Source organism: Baudoinia panamericana, assembly GCF_000338955.1.
Source record: "Baudoinia panamericana UAMH 10762 unplaced genomic scaffold BAUCOscaffold_7, whole genome shotgun sequence".
Taxonomy (NCBI): Eukaryota; Fungi; Ascomycota; class Dothideomycetes; order Mycosphaerellales; family Teratosphaeriaceae; genus Baudoinia; species Baudoinia panamericana.
This window is the reverse complement of record NW_006911263.1, coordinates 1,008,611-1,033,085: the sequence shown is the minus strand read 5'-3', so window position 1 is coordinate 1,033,085 and position 24,475 is coordinate 1,008,611. Positions and strand designations below refer to the sequence as shown.

The following is a 24,475-nucleotide window of genomic DNA, read 5'->3' as shown; positions in this document are numbered from 1 at the left end:
GACGGGCATCGCTGGCGGGTTGGTGGCAATGGCCAAATCAGTACATTCAAGACGGGTAATTAGTGCTTGAACTCGACAATAACAGCTCTCTCTGAACCATCCGCGCACCGTTCGTGACAAACAACGCGGAGCGGTGAACATATCCTTATCACCCCGTCAGGCTTCCTCGATTAAATATACCAGCTACCGTAACTCGAACATGCAAGCAGGTTGTTTGGATGTCTGATTCAATAGTACATGAACTGGTTCAGAGCCGAAGATGTTGCTGACAGCGGCGCTTGTTTGATTCAGCTCTCCGGAATCCACTCCGCAAGGTTCGATCGGTATCGGCGGCCCGTCGATTGTCCAAGTCTACATGTAGTTAACCGCATCGCTGTGTTTAGACTTCGGAAACGGCTCGTAGTTAATCTCACAGGCGGGATATTGACGCTGCATCTACGGTATTCCAGCCCCGTTTCCCACATGCTGCCAAACTCCACTCCAGAGAGCTCCGGCTCGCTTATCATGTATTCGCAGTCACACACCAGCTGCTAACGCTACGTCCTCGGCAAACTAACCCATATCGACGCGTCTCCCGCCTGAGACATGGGCGTCATGATGGACAGCTCTGTCGACGATTTGACGGTACCGGTCGTTCACGGCGAGGGTCTACTCAAGACCATCCGCTACGAAGATGCATCTGATGGCGTGGTCCCTGTGAAGGTCAGGACGATCAGTCCGCCTCCACGGTCTTCATCACGTAGTCCGAATCTTGCAGCACGCAATCAACTGCTGGCACGAGGTGCAGCCCTCGCGCAAGAGGCGAAGAGAGACTCTGGCATCGCGCCTTCTTCGACAACCATCGGGCGCACCTCGTACGGGGAAAGCCTCATGTCATCTGGGCTGGGAGGAGCAGCTCGAAGCACGCCCCTTCCCACCATTGTCGTGCAGGATGAGGACTACGCAGAGTCAATAGAGCGAAGCAAATCGCCGCCTGCAAGGAGAAGGTCGAGGGAGACACCGCGTTCGATCAATGAAGAGCGGTCTTCTGGCATTCAGCGCGTCAGCAGTTTTAGAGGCATTAACACCGACATACCAACAGGAAGCTTCTTTGATGACATCAGTTTTGAGGACTTGGCATCGGACAAGCTCGCCTTTTCAAAACGAGGCAGTTTGTTGTTTGGAGGCAAGAAGATGAATGATCGGGTTACGGCGCGAAGGGTGGGACAAGGTCAGACCGACGGCACAGTCCAACCCATTGTGCCAGCCCATAGTGAACCTGCAAGGGCAAACGGAAGAGAAGGTGCGGTAAGCTCAGACGACACTGGAACTTCGGTACCAGCGACTGTTCATAACGAGCTTGCACAAGCGGATCCGCGAGAGGATGTAATGAAGGCACGCGACAGCAAGGCTTCGCCCTTACCTGTCCACAATGCACCTGCACAAACGAATCTGCGAGAGGAGGTGGTTAAGCCACAAGATAGTGAGGCTCCGAGATCCGGCCTGGTAAGTGGTAGACGGAAGCCAAGCGTGCACATGCTTCAGACAGCACTAGAAGGTGGAAGAGTGCTCTCTGCCGAGGAGATTAGCTTCTCCATGAAAGTCCGCAGCATGTACGAACGTGGGGAAGAGCATGTCGCGGACTACGTAGACTCGCCAGTCTCTGCACGAACCGATTTCGGCACAGCAAGCAGAAACGAGCGGAATGTTAGCACCTCTCTCAGCTTCACGAGTGATGTTCAAGCCAACGGCTACGCCATGAATTCAAGCAGTGGTACGCCGGCGCCAAGGAGAAGTTTCGCGCGTGAGCCGCACGAACTTGCTGGCGGTATTGAGGACTGGGATGCAGTCAACAAAGAGGACGTGGATCGCTATGGCTTCATCGTCAAGAGCCGCGTATCTTCGAGGCAGTCGATTGCATCGCAGAGGCCGAGTGACACCATCCACAGAGTAGCCAGCGCTCTGCGCCATGAGGCGGAGCAGCCACGCCGAGAACGCAAGCTTCGCCGTGGACTTTCGAATGCAAAGTCTTCACACTCGGTAGCACCACGGACGAGCAGAGATACGCTGAGGACGGCACCAGCGTCAATGCACAGCTTTCAATCACAACGCTCAGGGCAGGGCATGTCCGGACCATTCATGTCTAAAGACAACCGGACTCTTGCCGACGCGGCGAACATGCTTACATTGCCGCCTGGATTAGCGGACGTAGCCGAATATGAAGACGCTAGCAGCACAGCAAACGTTTTCAAGAAGCGCGAATGGGAGCGCGACGAGAAGTGGCAAAAAATGGCGAGACCGATACGGGACCACTCCAACAGTAAGGGTGGCGGGATGCGCTTTGACTTTGACACGACCGATCCGAAGCTTGTCAACCGTACCTGGAAGGGCATACCGGATCGATGGCGTGCTATGGCTTGGCACTGTTTCCTTTCCACCAGTGCTAGGCGACGAGGCAAGCATGAGTCGGACGAGCAGCTCGTTGATCGGTTCCACCAACTGCAGGATGTCAATTGTGCAGACGACGTGCAGATCGACGTCGATGTGCCCCGAACCATCAGTATGCACATTATGTTTCGCAGGCGGTACAGAGGCGGTCAAAGACTGCTGTTCCGAGTGTTGCACGCCATCAGCTTGCACTGTCCGGAACCAGGCTATGTCCAGGGCATGGCAAGCCTGGCAGCAACACTGTTGTGCTACTTTGATGAGGAGCAAGCGTTCGTAATGTTGGTGCGGCTTTGGCAGCTGCGCGGCCTAGAACAACTATTCAAGTCCGAATTTGTTGGATTGATAGCAGCACTTAACGAATTCGAGCGGGAATGGCTGCGCGGCGGCGATGTCGCGCAAAAGCTGGAAGAACTCGGCATCCCTTCCACATCGTACGGCACGCGGTGGTATCTGACGCTGTTCAATCTCAGCATACCATTTCCAGCGCAGCTACGGGTCTGGGACGTCTTCATGCTGCTTGGAGACGCTCCCAACGGGCAAGGGCAGGACTTTGGCGGCGCGGATCTGGACGTCCTGCACGCCACAAGTGCTGCACTGATTGATGCTACGCGAGATATTCTTCTCGAGGCCGACTTCGAGACTGCGATGAAGGTCCTTACCTCATTCGTTCCGATCCAGGATGAAGATCTGCTCATGCGTGTAGCCAGGACCGAGTGGAAACTGCGAAAGAAGAGGGCTGGCATCAAGCTTTAGGGCCTTGTGCCCGTGTACTGAGTAGGCATGAGCAACAGGTGGCAGGCGCCAGGAAGATACCCATGGGTGCAGATACTGTTTGAAGCATATAAGGTAATATGTAGCCCGGTTCTATTGAAACCATGGTTTTCAACGGTCTCGATCTCTGTGCCGGTCCAGCTCCCCCGAGACGCTGCGCTGTCTGCCAGTCGCATGATTAACAGCTTGCAGTACGAGGTGCCCCACCGTTATCATTTCCTAATTTATGTGCAGAGGGACCGAGAAGATCGTCAGGTGTTTCAATGTGAGCTCCATGCGGCGCTCAGAACGCGTCAATGATGAACGGAATTTGTACGGCCGGTAGATTATGTCTGGCGAACATTCCTGGCTTTCGGGCCCGCCAAGCTGCGTTCTTACTGCGTTATTGTCAAGGGTCTCAGCCCTTGGAGTTGTGCATGCACAGTGACGACTGCGGCACGGCTTGGAAGCTGCAGGCAACTTGTGGAGGGTTGCATTCAATCTTTAGGCGAACGCTCGCCGTACCTTTTCGATGCTGTAGGCGAGCTGCTCGTGTGACATTGATTGACGATCACCTACTGGAGTGTTGATCATTGACGTGATATCCATGTGCGAAACGTGCTCTTCGCGTGAAGTCGATCTGCACGTGGCGCTGCTCTAGGATGTTGGTTCGAAAACACCACTGATAACAGCTCACCTCAACTTATGCGCCAGAGCCGAGAGCGAGCTTACTGGCAAAGTGGTGATGCGGAAACTGGTCGAATGACTTAACAGGCAAGCTTCTAGAAGTTCGTCAGCCGCACTTTGTCCAGACTTCGGCTCTACCGTCCCATCGGTCTCTGGAGGCACGGTTGATTGCGTTCATACTCCGACGTTCGTGATTGGGTAGGGAGTAAAATCGCCGCCACTTCGGTCGTACCGTTTGCAACCGCTTGCGTGTTGCGGCGTAGTGTCTACGGGCGACGCCTCGCCGCCACCAGATCAGCCTGTGCTTTGGACGGTTGGCAGCCAAGACTCTCGACGTATCACGGTGACACGGTGTGCTTGGAGCGTCTTCGTCGACCTGGCCACTTTGTGTGCAGCTGTGTAGCCCGTCTCGGCACACGGTCGGGACGCTAGGAATGCCGGCATCTGGACCCTATGTAATGCGTGATGACCTAAGGTGAGCTTGTTGGAGCCGACGAAGTATGTCGCGACCGCCGACCGGCGACAGCGCGATCAGAAGTGATCTACGGCTCACCGCGGCCTCCAACGGGCAAAGAGGGTGCTTTTTCTCCTCCTCGGACGGCGTTCTCCACACATTTCTTGTTAGTAGCATCAATCTCTGTATTTCATTCGCCAGCGCCTCGTGGTCGACACGTTCGAGCGCCGCATGGCTCGTCACAGGGCTGCTGACGATCGTTTGCCTCACCATTCACGGTTCTTCTTCCGGACTGCCTACGATCATACCCCCGTTAGGTGTTCCGCATTCCGCGCCTTGCCTTGCCTCTTACGGTGGCTGCATTGCCGCTATAGACATGAAACGACTAGGGGAAACGCAGCAACACCCCTGCTGGTCGGGCGAACGTTGCGTTTCATCCAGGGTAGTGACTGCGCCGCCGACCTATGCTCTATCAGCACATGCACCTCTAGCAGACTTCCCAATGCTGGAACTGCCTGCCATCTGAAGCTTTGTGCAGCGGAACGCCCTGCATACCAGAGCGTCGCCGTTTGGCAGCATCTCTCGGTTGTTGATCGCCGGTCGTGCATCTTTGGCCTCGTTTAGTCTGTCTCGAGACTGCACACCATTTACACTTCTGCAGGGCAGACGCTGTTCCCAGTCACGATGGCTTGACGGGGACTGCCTATAACTTGCGCCACTGAGCTTGACTGGGTACTGTACCGTCTACCCTTTCATTGCGCGTTCGGGCGTGAAAGCGTCATTTCCGCGTGGACTTATCAAGTCGCAAATCGCTACCTCAACTAGTATCCAGCTGATCGATTTCCTTCGAGAAGCGTTCCATCTGCTTTGGACATTCGTTACCATTCCGCGCGCCCCGTCACTAACCGCACTCGTCTGCAATTGCCATTTCAGCTTGTTCTCACTTACCGCATACTTGGAAGGGTCTGGGCCTATGTGCCCATTGCGGTGTTTGATTCGCTTCACATTGGGACGGAATTTCCGCGGTAGCGCAGCTTGCCTTTGGAGGAATACCGCAGCCCGTTAGCGACGAGTAACGGCGGACGAATCATTAAGGCGATACTGTTGATCGACAGGCTGGTCCCACAGTAGCTTAATATCCAAGCAGTGCTGCGTTGTTGCACGAAATTTAGCGGGCATACCTGAGGAAACGTCACGCACTGCATAAGACGATCGGCATGGATTAAAAAGTATGTTACTGCCGCTTCTGGTTCCCCTCTACGCAAGACTGCTGTAACTCCTACACAAGCTTGCCTCGCGTTGGACGCTGTCACATGCTACAGCATTAACATCCGTCCAATGCTGCTCACACTATCCCAGCCGGCCAAGACTGAGTGCGGCTACAGACCATCCCATGACTACTCACCACGACTTCCACCGGTTACGAAGTCTCGTGCCTCCCCAAAACCGAAAGTCGACACTGCAGTAAGCTCGCTGCGGGTCAGCGTCACAGCGGACGACATGTCCACAGGTCACCGCGGCCTTCCTCCGCCAGCTGCGATGGCATTGCCTGAACCAAATCGACAACCTCCGTTGTTAAACCAGCCGTTGGGAGCAATGCCGAATCCGCCGAACCAGTGGCAGGGTCACGAGGAATCGATGCGCAACTGGCTGGTTGCAAAAGCTGAGGAGGACAAGCGGAAGCAGGAAGAAGAGAAGACGCGGCAAGAGGGCTATCGCCTTGAGCAGCGTCGTATCGAGCTGCAGATGTTGCACGACTCGTTGCAGGCTGGTGTTCCTCCTTCTATGGTGCCTATGATATATGCTGGCATCGGCGGCGCAAACCTAGCGAACGTCAGTATTGATTGGTTGCAACAGTATGCCGCGCAACTGCAAGCGGCGCAACAACAACTTCAACAACAGACTGCTCCAGACTATCGGCGAGAAACCAGATTGATCGGTTCGAACCCAGCTCCATACGGCGCGCCTCAGCAGGCGCAGCCAATCGTTGCCGCTCAACCTCTCCACCCCAGCCAGCCGAATGCGTCAATACAGACAACCTTCCCAGCGTATGAACCAGCGACGAGCGCGAGAGGTCCACAATCAGCAGCGCCGCGATCTGCGCACACGCAATTGCCTCGATTAACAACGAACGAGATGTTCATCCAGCAGCCTCCGGCAGGCAATCCAGGCAGCGCGCATCCTCTACAACAGACGCAAACGATGCAGCAAGACCAGCCAGCATCGTCGCCAGCACTCTACTTCCATCATTGGGTGCCACCGAATGAGGCCAAAGTACAGCCGCAAACACCAGCCAGTCGAGGCGAACCACTATCCGCTCACCCTGGATCACATGCGTCTGAGGGCGAGTACAAGGAGTCCCCACGCAAGCGCAAAGCACAAGGTGGGCACCAGGCAAATCCACCGCCATCGACTTCGCCGTCGTTCGGTTCGGCGGCAGCAGGTTCCAGGCGCAGAGGCGGCCACAGTCGAACGCGCAGCAATGCGTCGCTGCGAGAGTCTGAGGGCAGGCCAGGCAGCAGACGAGAGGCGGAGTCGTCGCAACCGGAGCCCACCGAAGAGCGGAGGCCGCCCGACCTGCTGAGGCATCGTGACGAACGTAGTACGCGCTCGTCAGACGAGGGTCCTGGTGAGCCTCATTATGAACCACGGTAGCGATACTTGCCAGCTTCTGCTCCTTTTTGTATATACTGCCAGCTTGCGTTTCTCTTGAGTGGGTGATAAGGACCAGGGTCGGTTTTAGATACCCATCTGCTGCATCTTGGTGACATCCTGCAGCACCAACAGCTGCTTTGAACAAAGAGCGATAGGTGCTCGCTGAGTGTCTCCCACGGTACGTCTCAGTGCTCTTTCTTCAACAGAATGAAATTTGCAAAGGGTAGGATGAGTGAAACCCGAGTCAACGTCGACAAGCCTTCAGTGGTGAGACCATGATGAGACCAGATTTACTCTACCATACCAATACTATACAATGTTGATGAAAACAGCTATACGTAGCAACTCCGTAACATGTAGAGGTCATCGTCGGCACGAAAGGCTGGTCCGTGCTATTATTATCACCGGACCACCATCTCGGCTGTTCTCGTTCTGCAACTCTCAAGCACTTTTGCTTGCATGAAAGCACCCTTTGCATGTTGACGCTGGCGAGAGCACTCGTTCGAGTGTCGACAGCATTATCCGCGCGCCCCATATGTGAATCACATAAGGGGCGCTGGCCTGCATGGCTGGCAAACGGTCCCTCCACCGGAATTTCTATAGCTGCAATAAGCTATTCCAAACCGCAGCTTGAACGGCTCGCTTCTACATCGTCTTCGACCAGATGGAAGACCCGTCAAGCAAACGACTCTTACGCGCGCGAAGCCAAAGTAGCCGGGCTGAAATCACGCGCCGCCTTCAAACTGCTCGAGATCAACGAGAAATACCGTCTTTTCAAACGCGGTGATACCGTCGTAGATCTCGGCTATGCTCCGGGTTCATGGAGTCAAGTAGCATTGAACCGTACGAGCCCGGGTGGGAGAGTTGTTGGTATCGATGTTATACCAGCGCAGCCGCCCAAGGGCGTGAGTACGCTTCAAGGCGACTTTCTCAGTCCTGAGATCAGGGAGGAGCTGCGTCGATATGTGCAAGATCCTGCGAGAGGGCGACCGAGGGCTCATCATCAGCTTATGAGGCGTGCAGATGAGCATGGCAATGGGATGACGGAAGAGCAGCTTGAGGATGAAAGTAGAGGCATCCTGCAGCTCGAAAGCGCTGCGAAGAAGGGTGAAGGTGTGACTGCTATGGATGAACGTAAAGAGACGATGTCGCAGAAGGAGCTCGACGTGGCAGTAGGTCGAGTAGTTGATGTGGTGTTGAGTGACATGTGCGAACCCTGGCCTTTGGTCACCGGAACGTGGATAAGGAGCGTTAGTAACCCATGGCGCAGGATGATGAACACGAGCGGCATGGCGTTTCGCGATCACGCAGGCAGTATGGTGTGTATAACATCCGCTCCTCAGGTCTGTCGGACATACTTGGCTAACACTCCGTGACAAGGATCTCTGCCTCGCCGCGCTGGATTTCTGCTATGAGACGCTCGCCACCGGCGGACACTTTCTCTGCAAGTTCTATCAGGGCGCAGAAGATCATGCCTTCGAGCTCAAGCTGAAGAAGCTATTCGACAAAGTCCACAGGATTAAACCGGATTCTTCGCGCAAGGAGAGTAAGGAAGCATACTTCGTTGGCCTGAGACGGAAAGCCGGCGTAGGGAAGGAGGATGTATTTGGCGCAGGATGAGCCTAATCAACAATATGAACGATAAGCCGACAACACGCCAGCTGAGCGGTCATCAGATTACGATGTCATAAGAGCTCGGCATCGCCAACACCACCCGCGCAAAACGAAGGATGCAGCCTCATCCTCTCAGCGTATCATCAAGGTTCTTCCTCGACCTCTTCAACGGCGAAAACTGGAACCCACTCCCGTCCAACGCCGTCAACAGCGTCGAGCCCATCCTCGACGACCCCAAACCGCTCTTCTTTGCACCAAGCGCACCAACACCGAACGTTTTCGAACCAAACAGTGGCCGCGACGGCAGACCCTTTTGAGGCGCCGCCTCTTCTTCCTCGTCAAACAGCGTCTTGCCCAGTCCGCCTAGCTTACGCTTCTTCTTCACCTCCGGCTCCGCGTTGAATGTGGCGAATTCATGGATGCTTTTGCGGATCTTGGGCTTCTTCTTCGCGCCGTCTGCGTCTGTCGGCCCGTCGGCGATCTTTGTCTTGATCTTCATGCCGGTCTCCTTCGCTGCGGGCTTGTTGGCATTTTCCTGACCAAGCGAATGGACGTCCTCGGCCTCCTCCGTCACCATTTCGAGTGCCGGTGCGGTCTTCGGCTTACGCTGAGCTGGCGCCTTCTTGGGCTGCGCATTAGCTTTGCTCGCAGGCTGTGCGGCGAGAGGTTGCTTGTCGGTCTTCCTGGCTGCCGGTGAAGCCCCTCCGGCGTCATCCTCGTTGTCACTTTCTGGTGCGGCGCTCATTGTCCTATTAAGAAACGGCGTGATCGAGAATGTGGACTTGTCGCCGAGACCAGCTGTCTGCCGACCGCGCTTGGCTTTTGGGCCATCACCTGGCGTCCCAAGTGTGGTAGCATCTGCGTCAATGTGCGCAGCATTGCGCTTCTTGGGATTCTTTGCGGCGGCTGCCTTCTTCGTCGGAGCGGTGGCCGTGGCCGCCTTCGCGGTGGCTAGCTCAGCTTCCATCTGCTGAAGCTTCTCCTTGGTCGACCGGAGCTTGATGCGAAACTGGTTGAGCTTGTCTTCCAGGGTAGCCTTCTGCGCTTCAAAGTCACCAGCGGCCTTTTGCGCAGCTTTCTCAGCATGACTGCGTGCCTTATTCGCCTCCGCAAGCTCCTCGCGAAGCTCGGCGCTTTGTTCATCAGTGCTCCGATTGGCGTCGGCGCGCTTAGCAGCACGGGCTGCGGCCTTCTTCTCTTTCTCCATTTCGGCCTGCAGACTCTCCAGGGCATCCTCGAGCTTCTGCTTGGCCTTTTTCTCCCTGAGTAAGTCTTTACGCACATCTTCCGCTTGCGTATTCTGCTGCGCTTCCTCGAGCTGCTCCTCAGCCTTCTGCCGAGCCCGCTTCTCTCGAGCGAGCTCTTTCTTGAACTCATCCACACTCAAATCGTTCTGCGTGACGTCTGCAGCTTCTTCTGCACGTTGACGTGCTCGCTGCTCCTTCTTCAGCTGTCTTCGCAAGTCCTCCATCTCCTGCTCCTGCGCAATCTCCACGCCCGTGTTTCTCCGCTTCGCCAAAGCACGTTGAGCCTCACGCGTCGCATTCTCAACTTCGCACTGCAAATTTGTTATTTGCCGCTGCAAAGCCAACTTGTCAGTCATCAACGCTTCCGTATTTGCGGCTTGTGCCTTCAGGTGCTCCAACTCCGGTCTCAGCACGGACAGCTCGCGCGTCAAGGCCAGCTTCTCCGTCAACGCCGCCGTCATATCCTGCGTGCTGTGCTTCAGAGCTTCCTTCTCCGCTTGTAGACCGGCAATCTCCTGCTCCCTTCGCCTTAGATCAATCTCCAAGACCTGCAATTGCGCCTCTGTGGTTTCCGCACGCACGAGATTTTCGCTAACCAACCGCTCGAAGGAGTCTGAGCGCTCTTCCTCATGCGCAAGAAGTTCACGTATCTCATCATTGTCGTCTTCTAGGATATGCAAGTCAAATCGTAGGCGACGGATGTCTTCGTCTTTGCTGAGTATGTCGACTAAATGCGCGCTGCGCTCGTGCTTGAGCTCCAGCACCGAGCTGTGGAGCGATGCCTCGCAAGCGATTTGCATTGTAACTTCCGATGGCTTCATGATGACCTATGTTACATTGGGTGATGCTCTGTGGGTATGTCTGTGGTCTGTTGGGCGTCTGTATGCTGTTGTATGTAGTCGACGCGATCAGTGTTTTGGCGCGAGTAAACAGTGGCAACGCGGCCGGGAAATCATTCCGCCGAGCCTCCGGATGCCACCATGACACTTTGGAGGTCTTAGGCGATACAGAGCCATTGATCCTCCAGCATTGCTTGCTTGCTTCAGAACACCATGAAGCTGCTAACGATCCTGACAGCATCGCTGCTCCCATTCACCGCACTAGCCGTCAAAAAGTCTTCCGGAGATCGCTTCCAACAACACTTCGCCAAGCAACTCTCCAACGCCGGCCCTCTGAAGCTGGACGACAAGCTCTATGGCGACCTTACGAAGACTCCTCGAGACTATTCAGTTGCTGTACTCCTGACAGCACTCGAGGCTCGCTTCGGCTGTCAGCTGTGCAATGAGTTCCAGCCGGAGTGGGAGCTGCTTGCCAAGCAATGGACGCGAGGGGACAGAAATGGGGAGGGCAGGTTGCTGTTTGGTACCCTAGACTTCATGGACGGCAAGGGCACATTTCAGGCCGTATGTGTTTGACGTACTCGAAATACAAGCAGCTTGAGAGTTCGGAGGCTGATCTGTCACACAGCTACAACTTCAAACCGCACCTGTTCTGCTCCTGTTCCCACCCACCACCGGACCGAACGCGAAGCCGGACAATGTCCCTCAACGTTTCGACTTCTCTTCTGGGTAAGAATAACTATGGTGTGGCATCCGATACTACACATGCTGATCGCTCGACTCTAGCATCAACAAGGCTGAGCCAATCCACTCTTGGCTCGTCCGCCAATTGCCCGACATCCCACATCCAGCCTTTGTCCGCCCTATCAACTATCTTATGATTGGAATCGGCATCACTGCAGTGCTGGGAGTAATCACCTTCTTCACAGTCGCCGCGCCTTACGTGCTGCCCATCATTCAAAACAGGAATCTGTGGGCTGCCATCAGCTTGATTGCCGTCTTGCTGTTCACCTCAGGGCACATGTTCAACCATATCCGCAAGGTCCCATACGTGGCACAGGATGGCCGAGGCGATGTCAGTTATTTTGCTGGTGGGTTCCAGAACCAGTTCGGGCTCGAGACGCAGATCGTAGCAGCGATGTGTAAGTGGATCATACCCCGTGTCCTGTCGCTAGTGTAGCTAATGGACATTGCAGATGGCGTCCTTGCTTTCGCGACCATCAGCCTGGCACTCAAAGTCCCTCGGATCGCCAACCCTCAGACACAGCAGGTAAGTTTTCTGCCAATTGTACTCTCTACGCCGCCGCTAACAGCATGTAGATCGCAGTAGTGGTCTGGGGCGGCGTTATACTCGGGATGTACTCGTTCCTCCTCAGCGTCTTCAGAGTGAAGAATGGAGGCTACCCTTTCTGGCTACCTCCGTTTTAGGAGGAAAACATAATGTATTATAAGGACCGTTCTGAATAGAGCCGGACAAACCAAGCGGCATGTGGTGTAGCATAGTGGAAGCAATACATCGTCTACGATTTAGCGTCTTTCTCCGTTTGTCGCTGCATCCAGCCTTCAACCTCGAATAGCAAAACCATGCTGTGATGCACCAAATGTTGTAAAAATGTGGACGAACCCGGAGTCGAACCGGGAACCTTCTCCACTCAGATCACGGCCAGAGCCGATGCTAAGAAGATGTCATACCGCTAGACCATACGCCCGCACCAGGATTTCAATTCATGCTGGGTTTGCACTCTATATAACTCTCCGTTGTAACCACGAAATGGCGCCGAAACGCTGTCTCGGATAGCGAAGGCTAATTCTGCGGGTGTACGACTTCATCGTTAACATTGGCTTCACGTGCTACGATCGAGGCCGCAGCTCCCCCACGCTAGATCAGACCAGGCTGCCGTCTATTCACTCTATAACCGAACGTACCGTCTAGAATATCTCCATCAACTTTATGCCACCCAAGCTCAGTACTTGAACTTCGTCGGGACCGTCTTCATCTGGTCCACCGGATTTGCCTCGATACCAAACAGCTTGTACAACCACCGCAGAATGATGAAGAAGCTCTCCGGCTCGCCCATATGCTTCCTATCAGTCACGAACCGCACCTCCTTCGTTGCACCTCGCAGCAAGCACTCATAGTAGTCATCAATGGGAAAGATCTCATCGTTCACGCCATTGACGAGCAATAGCTTGGTGCAATTCGGTTTGTCAAGCGTGCCGTCCTCGATCAGCGAGAACTTCTTCATACCCTCCTGCTTGAACAACTCCAAATCGTCACCGTACCCCCATTTGTACGCTAGGGTGTTGGCGAGATCGAACGGGTACTCGAGATGGTTAACTTCGGACAACCACCGTGGGTCGAACATGTAGTGGCAGCCACCGCCAAGCGCAACGGCGCCGGCGAGGCGGTCATGGTGGGTATGTGCCAGGCGGATGGCGTAGTAGCCACCAGTACTGAACGCCCAGAGACCGACTCGTTTGTGATCAATCTCGGCTTGCTCATCGATCCAATCGAACAAGGTCGACCACTCTCGCTCTGGCGACGTAGGATCTCTGGGATCTGCGGGCGAGTCTCCCGTGCCCGGGATCTCGAGCACGATTACTGCGACGTTGTTCCTTGACCAGCCTTCAACCCATACAGAGAGCTCGGTGCGATAGCCGTCGAGACCGGTCAAGATGACGAGTAGCGGCACCGGCTTGTCTTTGGTGGTCCCCGGCGGCAGATGGTAGTAGAATGGAATCTCTTTGCCCTCACGCTCCAGACCATGCTTGTGCGGGATGGTTATTTCCCTCGTTGGTCGCTCTCGCAAAGCCATTCCTTTGGCGGCCGCCTTCTTGCCTTCCCGCCACGCTTCGCGTTGCTTGTCTGACCTAGGGGCTGGGAAGCGGGATATCCTGTATACTGCGGAAGCGCGACTAGAGCTGTGAGCTTGTGCATTACACAAAGGGGTGCTGTAGACCTACAGATAGAACTCAGATGCTTTCTCCTTGTTGCCCTCGCTGTCCGCTTTCTCCGCAATGGCTAAGAGCTCCTCGGCTTTGGGGACTGAGACCCAATTAGCTTATACGTTCACGCCAATCCAGGAGAAGCGACATACAGAACGTTTGTGCGTACTTGTCCCAGTCATATGGTTCCCCTTGACCTTCCTAACGTTTGATCTCATCAGTAAACGCAGTGACAGTCCGTATAAAGGTTGGAGTTCGTACCTTCACCAGTTGATCAACGATCGGTAGAAAGTCATCGTACTTGGCAAACATGAAAGGATATAATGCCTTCGAACACTATCCGCCGTTGTAATCAGAAATCATTTTCCACTCAAATCTTCACGTATCGATCATACAGGCTCTTGCCACTTTGTCTTCCATAGCCTAGAGCATATTGGTTAATGGTACACAACAACCAAGAGATGACGCGGAGACTGACTGTTCGAAGCTCTCGTGGTGCGCTGCCTTAATTGACAGCTTATCCTGAATGACTAGCCGAAGTTAGGACAATCGTGCATATATACTGCGTTGGTGAAGCAATGATAGACGTACTGAAATCACGGTTATTAGCACGAGCATTAGCATTGAACTCTTGAGTGCTTCTTGCAGAAAGCTTACCAGAACTTGCCTCCAGGCGCCGCCATCTTACCCTGTTAAGTAGAGCAAGGTCAAAGTGCTGACTTTGAGCGCAAGAAAGGATACACCTACCTTTGCTTATGGGCGACTTACTCGGCCCTGAGTGCGCGCTATCCCGTATGATGAGCGGTGCTCGGGCAGGGTGGGGAGCGGCGGCGTCGGGCGTCTTCTCGGCACTCCACCACCGCAGCCGACCATGTCGACCTCACTCTAGATGGACGACTTCTTGACACAATCGGTATGAGTGTCAAGACTCCTATTCAAGCCATCTTCGAGGGCCTGAAAGGATCATGGAGACTACGAAGATCCCTCAGTAGCTCGCTAGCTGGCTTTCCCTCTGGCATTTTCGAGGGGACCGCCACATTCACACCCAGACAACCGTCAGCACATAGTGTAGCTGCCGAGCTGTTGTACTCCGAACAAGGTGAGCTGCGGACTGACAATGGCTTCACGCTGAGAGCCAACCGAAAATACATCTACCGCTACAATGCGGACGAGGACAAGATCAGTGCTTGGTTCGTTAAGGAGGACACTAAGCAAACCGACGGCGGAGAGGAGGTCGACTACCTTTTCCACGGCTTGGAAATGGAAGACAAGCCTCAAGCCTGGATTGGGAAGGGCGAGCATTTGTGCGAGCTCGATATGTACTGGGCGTACGTCCTGCTCGCGACGCTGGGGTTTGTCCAATGGCGGCGCTAATCCACGGCGCAGTTACTACGAATTCAGAATGCCCAAGATCGTCGAGGAGGGTCACTCAATGGACGTCTTTGGTGTGAGGTACAAAGTCAAAGGTCCACAGAAAGACTACACGTGGGTTGCTGTTGTTGTAGTCATGAGGCCAGTTACTGACGATTGAGTATAGAAGCGATACTGCCTACGAGCGGGCATTCACGGCTAATCTCCCGGGACGTTGATTGCTGGCAGAAGACATTGGCATACGATCATGCCAGCCGTCACTGCTGTCGGCCGCATGACATCCGCAGCAGTACTGTAGGAAAACTGCCGATTTTTCCCTTTCGCTATCATCGAGTAAGCCCACCGTACTGCCAGCATAGCATCATGTTGTCCGTCCTGGAGTACGCGCTGCTCTGTGGTAGCCAGGCAAAGGGAAGCTCTGGGGTAAGGAGGGGATTCCGCGAGACATTGTTCGACTTGCTCGATGATGGGCAGTCCCTGCTTCGCCTACGGGCCGCCTCGCGCCAAATGCACCACATCATCGGTCATCGCCCTGGCCGGCTGTTCCGGAGGTTGTACGTCAAAGCACCTATGAACGATGAAGAGGATCAACTTGCATTGGAGAGAGCTGCCCCTTTCTGTCATAGTCTCACCATTACCATCACATCTACCGAAATGGAGAAAAGCTTGACGACAGATCTCGCTCGAGGTGGCCGCAACAACCTCCTCGAGCTGGTTCGTGGCAGAAATGCGCAATCAAGGATGACAACGTCCAGCTACGATGCCGCAAGCATATACTCCACAGTCACAGGACTCACAGCACGCATGTCCGTCCCGCCCGCTCAACTATCACATTCCGACCAAGTCGCACAAGAGCTGTCACGCAGACAGTGGCTCAGTATTTTTTCTTGCTTCCGCCAACTCCAGACCCTCACCTTCCGGATCCATGGTGATCCCGCCTGGCCCGGCCGGAATGAGGTAGAAGACTTACTCATCACAATCCGTGCAGCCCTTGAACAGACTGATCTTCCACACCTTACTGAAGTGCAACTCAAGCCCATCCACGCAATGGGTATCGTACACCTCCGCTGGACTGGTCTCTCCGCCTTCGGGCCGCCGCCACGCCTGCCAACGCCGACAAAGCCTCCTATAATCTGGCACCGCCTAACAATCCTCGACATCCATCTCCGGAACCCCTTCACGACCTCTCAACTCACACCTGCTCAGCGCCTCATGTTCAAGAAGTTATTGTACGACTACCTCCGTGCCTTTACTTCCACGCTTCAAAGCCTGCGCTTCGTTTGGCTCGATGGCGAAGGGCCCAGTCCTCTCACCTTACACCATGAAGACGGACTAGCCAGGTCTCGTCTGCCTTTGCAGTGGCACGTCCTGGAGACACTGTGGTTGGGTAACATTACCTTTCCGCACAGCACCATTGCTTTAGCGAGCCGGATGGCGCCGAAGTTGAAGGGATTGTGGATGCTGCGGAGTACGTGCATGAATGAAAGACGCCTCAATCTTGATGCACACGATATGTGGGTGGAGGTCCTGTCTCGGAATCAGACATCAGCTGCGGCTGGATTGCAAGACAATACGAGTAGCGTCTCCAGTCAAAGTGCAAGGACGAGTGCGACGCCGTGGGCGAGTGGAATCAGTCGGGTTGAGGGTCGATACCGATAATGCTCGATATAGGCGACCGAGCTGCGAATTTACTTGTCACACGAGGAATTGAGCAATCATGTTATCATCAGTGTGTAACAAATGGTGAGATCTTACGTGTCAGTGTACGCTGGCATGATGCTCGAGTACAGCATATAACCATTATTGCACAATGCGGAAACTATATCGAACAACCGATAGCAGTTACAAATCGACGAGACGACCCGGGCACGGTCATAACAGCACCCAACTCCTCCTGATGCAATGCCACAACGCCATCCGCTTTTGCGCTTAATCGGAGCAAGTATCGCACGACTCGCCCTCAACAATGTATACATCGTAGCAAAGGTTGTCAAACAGGACAGCATCGAGTGTGCTGTCGAGCAGACCCACGGTGTCGAACTCCACGGTGTCGATGTTCTCGAAATCGTTGTTGAGGAAGACCTGGTGCATCTGGTCTTCCAGACCGTCGGCGGTGAAGGTGGCCTTCTGGGAAGCAACCTGGACTTCGTTCTTGTATCCGGTAATCTGGATGGTGCAGGTATCCGGCACACTAGCGACGGTCTCTTGGGAGGCGAGGACGCAGCCGAAGAACTACACTTCCGTCAGATCGAGCAGGCAGCAAAGGGGGGGCATTCTCCGAGTCGCGCTTACGAAAGACTTGAAGTTCCAGTAATCGACGATTGAGTCGTCGAAGACGGAGCTACAATGACCACCTCGTCAGTCACATCCTGTCTGATGCCGGGACAGCGAAGCCTTACGTGATGGTCTGAGGGCCTTGAGCCGCTGCGATAACATCATAGGCGAGCACGTTGGGAGCCGATTGCGGAATCAGGCCAACAGCGCCTTCACCGACGTTGATCACGTTGAGGTGCAGGAAGTCGAGGCTGTTGTACGGTCCGAGAGATGTGACGCCGCGGACCGGGAGGTCGGCGAGAAGGCCTGCGTTCTGGATGTTGTCGAATTTGGTCACGTATGAGATGACCTCTTGGTTGTTGGAGTAGCCGGTGCTGATGTCGTCCTTGTCTGGCAGTGGGGCGGCGGCTGTCATGCCGACGAGGCCGGCGGCCAGGATGGAGAGTGCGAGCTGCATTTTGTAGAACGTGGAAAGAGTGACTGAAGTTGTGGAGTAACGAGTGACAAGTGAATGAGAAGAGATGCTGATGGTGCTGGCTGGACATGATGTGAAGACGGAGAGCGCGGCCTCATATACACAGTGGCACAACATCGGCGCAGCCTCTCTGACCGCGCGGGTGTCTCGTTTGTGTGTCGATGTTGTTTGTCGATCTTCACCTACCTCCACCATGAGGCGTGGACTACTGTATGCGGTAACACCATCGGTGCAGTTACAGGACGGGCTCGAGCGTGCACATCTTCTCCATCTACAGCGTCGGCTGCCCGCCCCTTCCATCGCCCAAAGTAGAACCGCAACAATGCGAGTGTGTGGGAGATGAGGAGTCGTGACCAGGATCCAACGTGCTATAGCATGCGCAGTCCATATTAGGTTACTGTCCCCAACGGTGGCCGTAGGGTTAAGCGTAGTGCGACTTTCTCGCCGATCGTCACACCAACTAAAAGACCTCCACTTTCACTATCCGTTCGCGCCTGAACTAATGGCAGGTGAGTAAGTCGTTGTCTTTCCCCTGTCCGTCTTGTAAATAATGATCAGCTTGCAAGAGCCCCGGCGTTGGCTGATTCATTGCGTCTTCGTGCCTCGTTACGGATTTCCGGGTACCCGTCTGGGCAGCGGTTAACGGTCGGCTGGTTAGAACTAACAACTGCGTGTCCATGCACGATTCAGGAAGCAGCGGAATCTCGGGTGATGTGCTACGTTCATGCCCTTCAGGTCCGGGATTTCGATGACAGTGCATAACAGCACAGGTTCGATGACGGCTAGGGGCGTTTTTACGTAGTGTGCCATAACAATTGTTTGATGATTTGTGAGACGCATATTCATACTCCGCCATCCGGACAGGTCGTATCTTTCGCCTGAGCAAGCATGTACCGTTGCAGTGAGTAATGATGAACGAGGGAGATTAGAGCATGGTCATCGCGGAAGTGGACAGCGAAGCAGGAGTAGATGGTGGTGAGGGAAGAACAGCGCACTGCAGTTCCATCCGCTTCTAAGACGACTCCGTATCGACATGCGCGAGAATGGCTATATGTCCACACATCACCCATCCCTCCACGTTGACCTACCACGGGTACAGCGAGTGGCGTGGACACTTCCCAAGGTCGAGGTAATTCGTGCTCGTACTTTGGGGGCCAACAGCGGCGCATCGACTATACCTCGTCCGGCCTAGACCATCAGCTCAAGCGCGTGCGTGCTTCCACTTTACGCGTCTTCCAATGGCAGCGAATAATATTCGATATTTCCAACCGTGACAATTCTGTATGTTGGCTCTGGTATGAATGTACGGGAGTATGAACTGGAGAAGCCAGATGTTGCTTTACTACGTGCGGATTCATTGCGTTGAAATCTGAAGATCCCTAACCTCCACCCACTGCTTCTGCTGAACGAGCCATGCTGCTGGGCATCTGTGGCGGCATATGCGCCGGCAAGAATTCGGTCCAGGACTATCTCGTCCGACAGCACGGCTTCACCCCACTGGTCTTCCGAAGAGCCGATAGTATTCCAGCCGTAGAGACATCAGCCTCACAAGCCTTCGTTCCCCGTAGCCGGAAAGTGGACGACAAAAAGACAATCACCTTCAACGATATAAACGCCCTCCTCGATCACGCAACCAAGCATTGGCAGACCAACTTCTGCACCATATCCATCCACGACGAGACCATCGTGGAAACCCTCAGTCGCCGACCCTTCTTCATCCTCATCCACGTCGACGCCCCCATCTCCACCCGCTGGCAACGCTTCAAAACCCGCTGCGCCACAGCCAGCCTGACCCCCCCAACCCTCGAGCAATTCGTACTCCGCGACGACGAACACCAGTACAACCCCTCGACCGGTCTCGCCGCCCTCGCCTCGCGCGCCCAAATCAAACTCCTAAACTCCACTTCGTCCATTCACACCCTCCACTCCGCCCTCACCAAACTCAACCTCACCGACCCCAGCCGCCTCCGCCCGACCTGGGACCACTACTTCATGACCCTCGCCTCCCTCGCCGCGCGCCGAAGCAACTGCATGCGCCGCCAAGTCGGCTGCGTCCTCGTGCGCGCCGCCCGCGTGATAAGTACGGGCTACAACGGCACCCCGCGCCACATAACCAACTGCAACGAAGGCGGATGCCCTCGCTGCAACGACTCTTCTTCCTCCTCCAATTCCGGCGGGCAGGGGCTGAGTACCTGCCTCTGCATCCACGCGGAGGAGAATGCGTTGCTGGAGGCCGGGAGGGAGAGGGTCGGGGGCGGGGCGGTGTTGTATTGCAATACCTGTCCGTGCCTGACCTGTACGATTAAGATTGTGCAGGTGGGGATTGCGGAGGTGGTGTATAGTCGGAGTTATTACATGGATGAGGCGGCTGCGAAGGTGTTTCGCGAGGCCGGGGTGAAGTTGAGGCAGTTTTCGCCGCCGGTGGAGGGGGTGATTAACCTAATCGATGATGATGATGATGATGATGAGCTCGCAAAAGATCATCTGAATGGAGCGGACGTGAATGGTGCTTACGACGGCACTGCGATCGACGGAACAGCGAGCGCCGAGTGAAGCGCAAGCCATCAATGTACCAACACAACGTCGCCGCAGTCGCCAGCTGACGCAGCAACAAGCGAAGAGAGGCTCCTATGACAACCCATACAACCCGTTGCAGCGACTACGAAACAGCGGCATCCGCCGATCCAACCCGACCTCTTGACGGAAACACCAACACCTACAACACGTCGACTTGTCCTCAAACCGTCATGACACGACTGCGCCGCCGCTGGAGACATCTCAGATTCGTTATTAAGGTTCGGCTCACAACTGCAGCACCCCACCACCACCACTCCTCTCCGACCCACCACCACCAATCTGCCGCACATGCGCCTGACTGCCGGCGAAAAGACTCTTCCAAATGAACGCCTCGCTGAGCAACAACTCGATATCCTTCTCCGTCCACCGACCCGTCGGCAGCGCCTGCAAGAACACGAGCATTTCCTGGAAGTCCATGCGTTGCAATTTCTCCGACCATTTGACCAAGAACGCGGCGCAGACGTAGAGGTGGAAGGCTGTGAAGCCTTGGTCTTCTGCCTGCACAGCCACCCGTCAGTAGGAGAAAGTCGAAGGAGGCTGGAGGTGGGAGGTGTTAGGAGCGGGTTAGGAGGGGACGTACTAAGTAAGTATCCCACATGCGAATCGTATTCCGCACGCTAATCTCCCGCATGAGCAGACAATTCATCCACCTGAAAGAAAACTGAATAAACTCCACCCCCTGCACCTCCATATGCCTCGCCAGCGCCCCGTCGATCCTACAAACCAGATCCCGCAACGCGCTCACCTGCCGCAGTATCCCGGGCTGGGCATGGATATAGTTATCCTGGATCCCCTGCAACAATTTCGTCAGACACCAGAAGGAGTCCGCTTCCACGGCGTCCAGGACGGGTCGGGGGAGCTGTCCGGGATCCATCCCGCTTTCCACATCCGGGTCGGTGATGTATTGGCCGAGGAAGACTTGCCAGAAGGGGGTGACGAGGTCGTTGATCCCCTGCACGTAGCCGGAGGCCGGGTGCCGGATGGCCCAGAGGTAGAGGATGCGTTCCAGCGAGCGTTGCGTCGCTTCGTATTGATATAAAGGGATGTGGGGGTTGGTGCGGGGGACGTCGATGCTGATTTGGTGCCAGATCTCCTCCACCAAGCCGCGGCTTCTGCCCGTACTATTGCTGTTGGTGCTGGGGCTGAGGTTTGCGGCGGCGGCGGCGCCGTGGTTGTTGCGGGGTTCGAAGGCCTGTCGGACGCCGTCGAGGTATTCTTTCCGCTTGCGCTCGAGTTGGACGATCCGGCGTTCGCTGGAGGTGGGGAGGTAATTAAGAAGTAATTGCCACGACATCGCCCGTACTTCGGTTGGGAGGCCGGACCAGGCGGAGTCGCGGAGTTCGGGGAGGTTGATGGAGCTGGCTTGCAGGATTCTCTTGAACTTGTTTATTCGTGAGATCCGGGCTGAATGGGCATCGAGTTCTTTCGCCGTCGCGTTAGGGGGGATGGAGGGGTGGCTGATGAGGTGGAGGGAGTTTGCGGGATCGCGGAGGATGTCTTTGTATTGGGGGCGGAGGATTTTGCCTTCGGTGGGTTTGTTGAGAGCGGAGGGGTAGGTGGGGATGGCGCGTTCTTCGGCCACGTCGCCGTTTTCTAGCGCCCATGAGGCGGCGGGTGGAGGGGCGGAGGTGCGGTTGCCGTGGCCGTTGCTGTATGTTGATGTACTGCCGCTGCCGCCCGGTTCGGAGCCCTTCTTACTTGACTTCCGCTTGCCTGTGCGCCGCATGGATGCTAGACTGGGCAAGCCGAACTCGTCTTCCTCCTCATCGTAAGCGTCGAGTTCGTCCTCCACCGGCGTCGCATCACCCCACGCATCGTCGGTTGAGGAAAGAAAGCTCGTGTATGTCCGTCGGGGTGGCGTCGCTGTGCCCGCGCCCCCGCCCGATCGCGAGGGTGGCGGCGTGCTCTTATTGCGGCCTATGGAGGGTGGTGTTCGTGGTCTCCCATCGCCGGTTAAGGAACTTTGGTTACATGCCGTCAGCGTGCCAGTTCACTTATATTACCCTTCGCATGGAAATTGGGTCGATTGGATGGCATACAGATTGTCAAACTTGAGGATGTCGGCATGACTGTACGCCGCGCCAATGACCTTGCGCTCCGGGGTGGAGGCGCGCTGGTCTCGCTGGCTGTTGGCGGAGGAGGCTCGCCAGAAGGGTGATGCTGTACTATGCCAATATCACCTATAAGCACGTGATCCCCAATGATATGGCCGCCACCGCTTTTATACCCACTCCGATCGGTCTATAAAGGCCCACAGATCCATCATTAGCTGGCTGGATGGTGCTTGTGCTTGCGGCAGTGGTACGAACCGACCTCGCGCATTTGCTGCATTTCCTGCATGAAGAATTAGCAGTTGAGCTTTGATTTCAGATTGATTAATGGTTTACCTGCTGAGGCGGTTTGCGGAACATGATGAATGAATGCGTGGTAGGCTGTGGGTAGTAGGAATGTAGCTCTCCCCGGGCGAATTGAACATGAGGCACACATCACATTCCCCCATCCGCCATCGCACTCCGGCGTCATTCACAAGCCACAAGCTACAGCCACAGCCACAGCCACAGCCATATGCAAGTGCGGCAGTCTCCGCCCGAGGAAGCATCTGGTCCGAGCGCTGGTTCTTGCCAAACTTCGAGGCTTCGCTTTCCACTTGCGACTCAGCAATACTCACCCACAACATCACCTCACCTCACCTCACTTATCAACTCGTCACCATTACTTCTCTCTCGTCTTGCGCGTTGGTGTACAGCCACTGAGCAGCATCGCCAGCGTAGCGCCAGCACCATCTCTGCTGAGGTTGACTCACCAGGACTGAGCCAGCGCGCTTCGTGTCTGCAAGGCTGAGGACAACCTTCGTACTGACCACGGCCGTGAGGCTGCCCCAACAACCTCCATCCATACCATCCGTGACTTACCCTCAGCATGGCTGACATAGAAAACGAAGAAGACCTCTTCGCCGATCTGTGAGTGCTCTTCACCCTCCACCCCATCACGTCGCTTTACAACCTTACTAAGACGTACCGCAGCTACGACGGCGAAGCGGACGACGACACCGCCACAGCGGCGGCGAAAGTCGCGAACAATGTGGCCGAATCGGTGCCGGTCAAGGCAGAGCCGCAGAGTGACTCGGTCTTGCCCGACGCAGCTCCCACCACCGAGCCAGTCAAGGATGAGCCCGGCGATGACTTCAACATCAAGACCGACTTTGACACCGAGGAGAAGTATCAGCCCACTTTCAAGATGGAGGACGTAGATCATGGCGGCTTCGCCGACGGGCATGATGTGCATGACCGGCCGATTCAGATCAAGGATGATGGGTAAGCCTTTTCGTTTTCTCTGCATACTTACTTTCGAATGCAGTCATGAGCATGTGCAGCATCAGCTGTGCCAGCGGTTGAGAGTAGTTCGGTGCAGGAATGATGCACGCTGCCGGCATAACAATAAGTGGCGGAGAACAAGGCTGGCTTGGCTGCAAACCTTCTTTCCGGCTCGAGTGTGATCTCGCTTCTACTCGGTCAGCGGTTGGACTGCCGGCCTCGTGTCTCGCGATTGCTGCTAGCCTCACCATGGTGGGAATGCTCGATGGGCCGTTGTGACATGTTCTCCGGTCCAGCAAGTGTGTCGGCGAAATGCTTGGTTGGGGGCCCACGCGAGCGACGCTCCTTCGTGACTGTGGCATACCGTTGACGATGAGGGAATGATCACGGCTACGGTATTGGAGGGCAAGGGCGGATGGCTGTGAAGGACTTGGTACTGGTCATCGTGGGTATGCAAGGGCCGGTGCGACCGCATTCGAACCAAGAGCGCAAGACACGCGTAACGCCTATATCATGCTCGTGGTCGATAACCGAGTCTAGACTCTAGCAGCAGCAGATCAGATCAGAGCAGAGCAGAACATGCAGAGCAGGAGATAGATGTGGAAGCGATAAGCCGTGCCGTCGGTTCTCAGCGAACGGGCAGTATAGGCGAATGAGCTCAAAGTCTATACAGCGAGCCACCAAGCATGCTGTCCACTGGAACTCATCGTATACTCTGCGTCCTGCATCCGCATGGACCATACGCGCCCTTCCCGCTGTGGCCCCGCTTTTGGCATAGTTGGACTTCGCCAAGGCAGGCATGTATCAGTGGCAACCCACCCAACACCCACGCTACATGTATACCA

General features: G+C 55.3%; 13 protein-coding genes and 1 non-coding gene across 14 annotated transcripts; 7 read left to right on the top strand and 7 right to left on the bottom strand.

Annotated features, from left to right (window-relative positions):
- The first annotated feature begins 366 nt into the window (after window positions 1-366).
- BAUCODRAFT_34769 (uncharacterized protein) lies at window positions 367-3,344 on the top strand. Its single transcript, XM_007678659.1, has one exon. It carries the CDS (start codon window positions 586-588, stop codon window positions 3,178-3,180), a length of 2,595 nt encoding a protein of 864 aa, XP_007676849.1. The 5' UTR covers window positions 367-585; the 3' UTR covers window positions 3,181-3,344.
- A 1,988-nt stretch (window positions 3,345-5,332) lies between these two features.
- BAUCODRAFT_34766 (uncharacterized protein) lies at window positions 5,333-7,315 on the top strand. Its single transcript, XM_007678658.1, has one exon. The coding sequence runs from the start codon at window positions 5,657-5,659 to the stop codon at window positions 6,971-6,973; it is 1,317 nt and encodes a 438-aa protein (XP_007676848.1). The 5' UTR covers window positions 5,333-5,656; the 3' UTR covers window positions 6,974-7,315.
- Window positions 7,316-8,242: 927 nt separating this feature from the next.
- On the bottom strand, window positions 8,243-10,716 carry BAUCODRAFT_34762 (uncharacterized protein). Its single transcript, XM_007678657.1, has one exon. The coding sequence runs from the start codon at window positions 10,653-10,655 to the stop codon at window positions 8,712-8,714; it is 1,944 nt and encodes a 647-aa protein (XP_007676847.1). The 5' UTR covers window positions 10,656-10,716; the 3' UTR covers window positions 8,243-8,711.
- A 170-nt stretch (window positions 10,717-10,886) lies between these two features.
- BAUCODRAFT_109760 (uncharacterized protein) lies at window positions 10,887-12,212 on the top strand (the record flags this gene model as incomplete). Its single annotated transcript, XM_007679084.1, has 5 exons — window positions 10,887-11,237; window positions 11,302-11,402; window positions 11,460-11,815; window positions 11,870-11,943; window positions 11,994-12,212. 5 exons carry the CDS (start codon window positions 10,887-10,889, stop codon window positions 12,099-12,101), a joined length of 990 nt encoding a protein of 329 aa, XP_007677274.1. The 3' UTR covers window positions 12,102-12,212.
- Window positions 12,213-12,288: 76 nt separating this feature from the next.
- Window positions 12,289-12,382, bottom strand: BAUCODRAFT_t22. Its single transcript has one exon. It is a non-coding gene; the product is annotated as a tRNA-Ala (tRNA).
- Window positions 12,383-12,511: 129 nt separating this feature from the next.
- On the bottom strand, window positions 12,512-14,432 carry BAUCODRAFT_34760 (uncharacterized protein). Its single transcript, XM_007678656.1, has 8 exons — window positions 14,367-14,432; window positions 14,278-14,308; window positions 14,098-14,149; window positions 14,015-14,042; window positions 13,881-13,955; window positions 13,772-13,820; window positions 13,638-13,719; window positions 12,512-13,589 (listed from the first exon to the last, which is right to left on the bottom strand). The coding sequence occupies exons 2-8, from the start codon at window positions 14,300-14,302 to the stop codon at window positions 12,638-12,640; spliced, it is 1,263 nt and encodes a 420-aa protein (XP_007676846.1). The 5' UTR covers window positions 14,303-14,308; window positions 14,367-14,432; the 3' UTR covers window positions 12,512-12,637.
- Window positions 14,433-14,534: 102 nt separating this feature from the next.
- BAUCODRAFT_123275 (uncharacterized protein) lies at window positions 14,535-15,208 on the top strand (the record flags this gene model as incomplete). Its single annotated transcript, XM_007679083.1, has 3 exons — window positions 14,535-14,947; window positions 15,006-15,104; window positions 15,157-15,208. 3 exons carry the CDS (start codon window positions 14,535-14,537, stop codon window positions 15,206-15,208), a joined length of 564 nt encoding a protein of 187 aa, XP_007677273.1.
- A 145-nt stretch (window positions 15,209-15,353) lies between these two features.
- BAUCODRAFT_148834 (uncharacterized protein) lies at window positions 15,354-16,649 on the top strand (the record flags this gene model as incomplete). Its single annotated transcript, XM_007679082.1, has 1 exon — window positions 15,354-16,649. One exon carries the CDS (start codon window positions 15,354-15,356, stop codon window positions 16,647-16,649), a length of 1,296 nt encoding a protein of 431 aa, XP_007677272.1.
- Window positions 16,650-16,784: 135 nt separating this feature from the next.
- Window positions 16,785-18,138, bottom strand: BAUCODRAFT_512714 (uncharacterized protein). Its single transcript, XM_007679081.1, has 3 exons — window positions 17,390-18,138; window positions 17,283-17,331; window positions 16,785-17,222 (listed from the first exon to the last, which is right to left on the bottom strand). Exons 1-3 carry the CDS (start codon window positions 18,037-18,039, stop codon window positions 16,920-16,922), a joined length of 1,002 nt encoding a protein of 333 aa, XP_007677271.1. The 5' UTR covers window positions 18,040-18,138; the 3' UTR covers window positions 16,785-16,919.
- A 432-nt stretch (window positions 18,139-18,570) lies between these two features.
- Window positions 18,571-18,950, top strand: BAUCODRAFT_34758 (uncharacterized protein). The gene has a single exon (XM_007678655.1). The coding sequence runs from the start codon at window positions 18,773-18,775 to the stop codon at window positions 18,929-18,931; it is 159 nt and encodes a 52-aa protein (XP_007676845.1). The 5' UTR covers window positions 18,571-18,772; the 3' UTR covers window positions 18,932-18,950.
- Window positions 18,951-18,990: 40 nt separating this feature from the next.
- Window positions 18,991-20,448, top strand: BAUCODRAFT_512855 (uncharacterized protein). The gene has a single exon (XM_007679080.1). The coding sequence runs from the start codon at window positions 19,153-19,155 to the stop codon at window positions 20,290-20,292; it is 1,140 nt and encodes a 379-aa protein (XP_007677270.1). The 5' UTR covers window positions 18,991-19,152; the 3' UTR covers window positions 20,293-20,448.
- A 93-nt stretch (window positions 20,449-20,541) lies between these two features.
- On the bottom strand, window positions 20,542-22,727 carry BAUCODRAFT_148831 (uncharacterized protein; the record flags this gene model as incomplete). The annotated part of the gene is made up of 6 exons (XM_007679079.1): window positions 20,542-20,814; window positions 20,897-22,277; window positions 22,356-22,481; window positions 22,544-22,557; window positions 22,630-22,650; window positions 22,704-22,727. 6 exons carry the CDS (start codon window positions 22,725-22,727, stop codon window positions 20,542-20,544), a joined length of 1,839 nt encoding a protein of 612 aa, XP_007677269.1.
- A 531-nt stretch (window positions 22,728-23,258) lies between these two features.
- Window positions 23,259-23,522, bottom strand: BAUCODRAFT_34755 (uncharacterized protein). Its single transcript, XM_007678654.1, has one exon. It carries the CDS (start codon window positions 23,505-23,507, stop codon window positions 23,340-23,342), a length of 168 nt encoding a protein of 55 aa, XP_007676844.1. The 5' UTR covers window positions 23,508-23,522; the 3' UTR covers window positions 23,259-23,339.
- A 20-nt stretch (window positions 23,523-23,542) lies between these two features.
- BAUCODRAFT_34754 (uncharacterized protein) lies at window positions 23,543-24,378 on the bottom strand. Its single transcript, XM_007678653.1, has one exon. The coding sequence runs from the start codon at window positions 23,990-23,992 to the stop codon at window positions 23,618-23,620; it is 375 nt and encodes a 124-aa protein (XP_007676843.1). The 5' UTR covers window positions 23,993-24,378; the 3' UTR covers window positions 23,543-23,617.
- Window positions 24,379-24,475: the final 97 nt, after the last annotated feature.

Coding starts and splice junctions, on each gene's coding strand:
- BAUCODRAFT_512714 (XM_007679081.1), bottom strand. CDS start 18,039: ATGGAAGGGGCGGGCAGCCGACGCTGTAGATGGAGAAGATGTGCACGC. Junction 17,332..17,389: donor CAAGGCCCTCAGACCATCAC/GTAAGGCTTCGC, acceptor TGGTCATTGTAG/CTCCGTCTTCGACGACTCAA. Junction 17,223..17,282: donor ACTGGAACTTCAAGTCTTTC/GTAAGCGCGACT, acceptor ACGGAAGTGTAG/TTCTTCGGCTGCGTCCTCGC.
- BAUCODRAFT_34758 (XM_007678655.1), top strand. CDS start 18,773: ATGCGCGAGAATGGCTATATGTCCACACATCACCCATCCCTCCACGTT.
- BAUCODRAFT_34766 (XM_007678658.1), top strand. CDS start 5,657: ATGCTGCTCACACTATCCCAGCCGGCCAAGACTGAGTGCGGCTACAGA.
- BAUCODRAFT_34760 (XM_007678656.1), bottom strand. CDS start 14,302: ATGGCGGCGCCTGGAGGCAAGTTCT. Junction 13,956..14,014: donor AGACAAAGTGGCAAGAGCCT/GTATGATCGATA, acceptor AACGGCGGATAG/TGTTCGAAGGCATTATATCC. Junction 13,590..13,637: donor AAAGCATCTGAGTTCTATCT/GTAGGTCTACAG, acceptor TCACAGCTCTAG/TCGCGCTTCCGCAGTATACA.
- BAUCODRAFT_34769 (XM_007678659.1), top strand. CDS start 586: ATGGGCGTCATGATGGACAGCTCTGTCGACGATTTGACGGTACCGGTC.
- BAUCODRAFT_512855 (XM_007679080.1), top strand. CDS start 19,153: ATGCTGCTGGGCATCTGTGGCGGCATATGCGCCGGCAAGAATTCGGTC.
- BAUCODRAFT_34754 (XM_007678653.1), bottom strand. CDS start 23,992: ATGCCACAGTCACGAAGGAGCGTCGCTCGCGTGGGCCCCCAACCAAGC.
- BAUCODRAFT_34755 (XM_007678654.1), bottom strand. CDS start 23,507: ATGTTGAAGTCATCGCCGGGCTCATCCTTGACTGGCTCGGTGGTGGGA.
- BAUCODRAFT_34762 (XM_007678657.1), bottom strand. CDS start 10,655: ATGAAGCCATCGGAAGTTACAATGCAAATCGCTTGCGAGGCATCGCTC.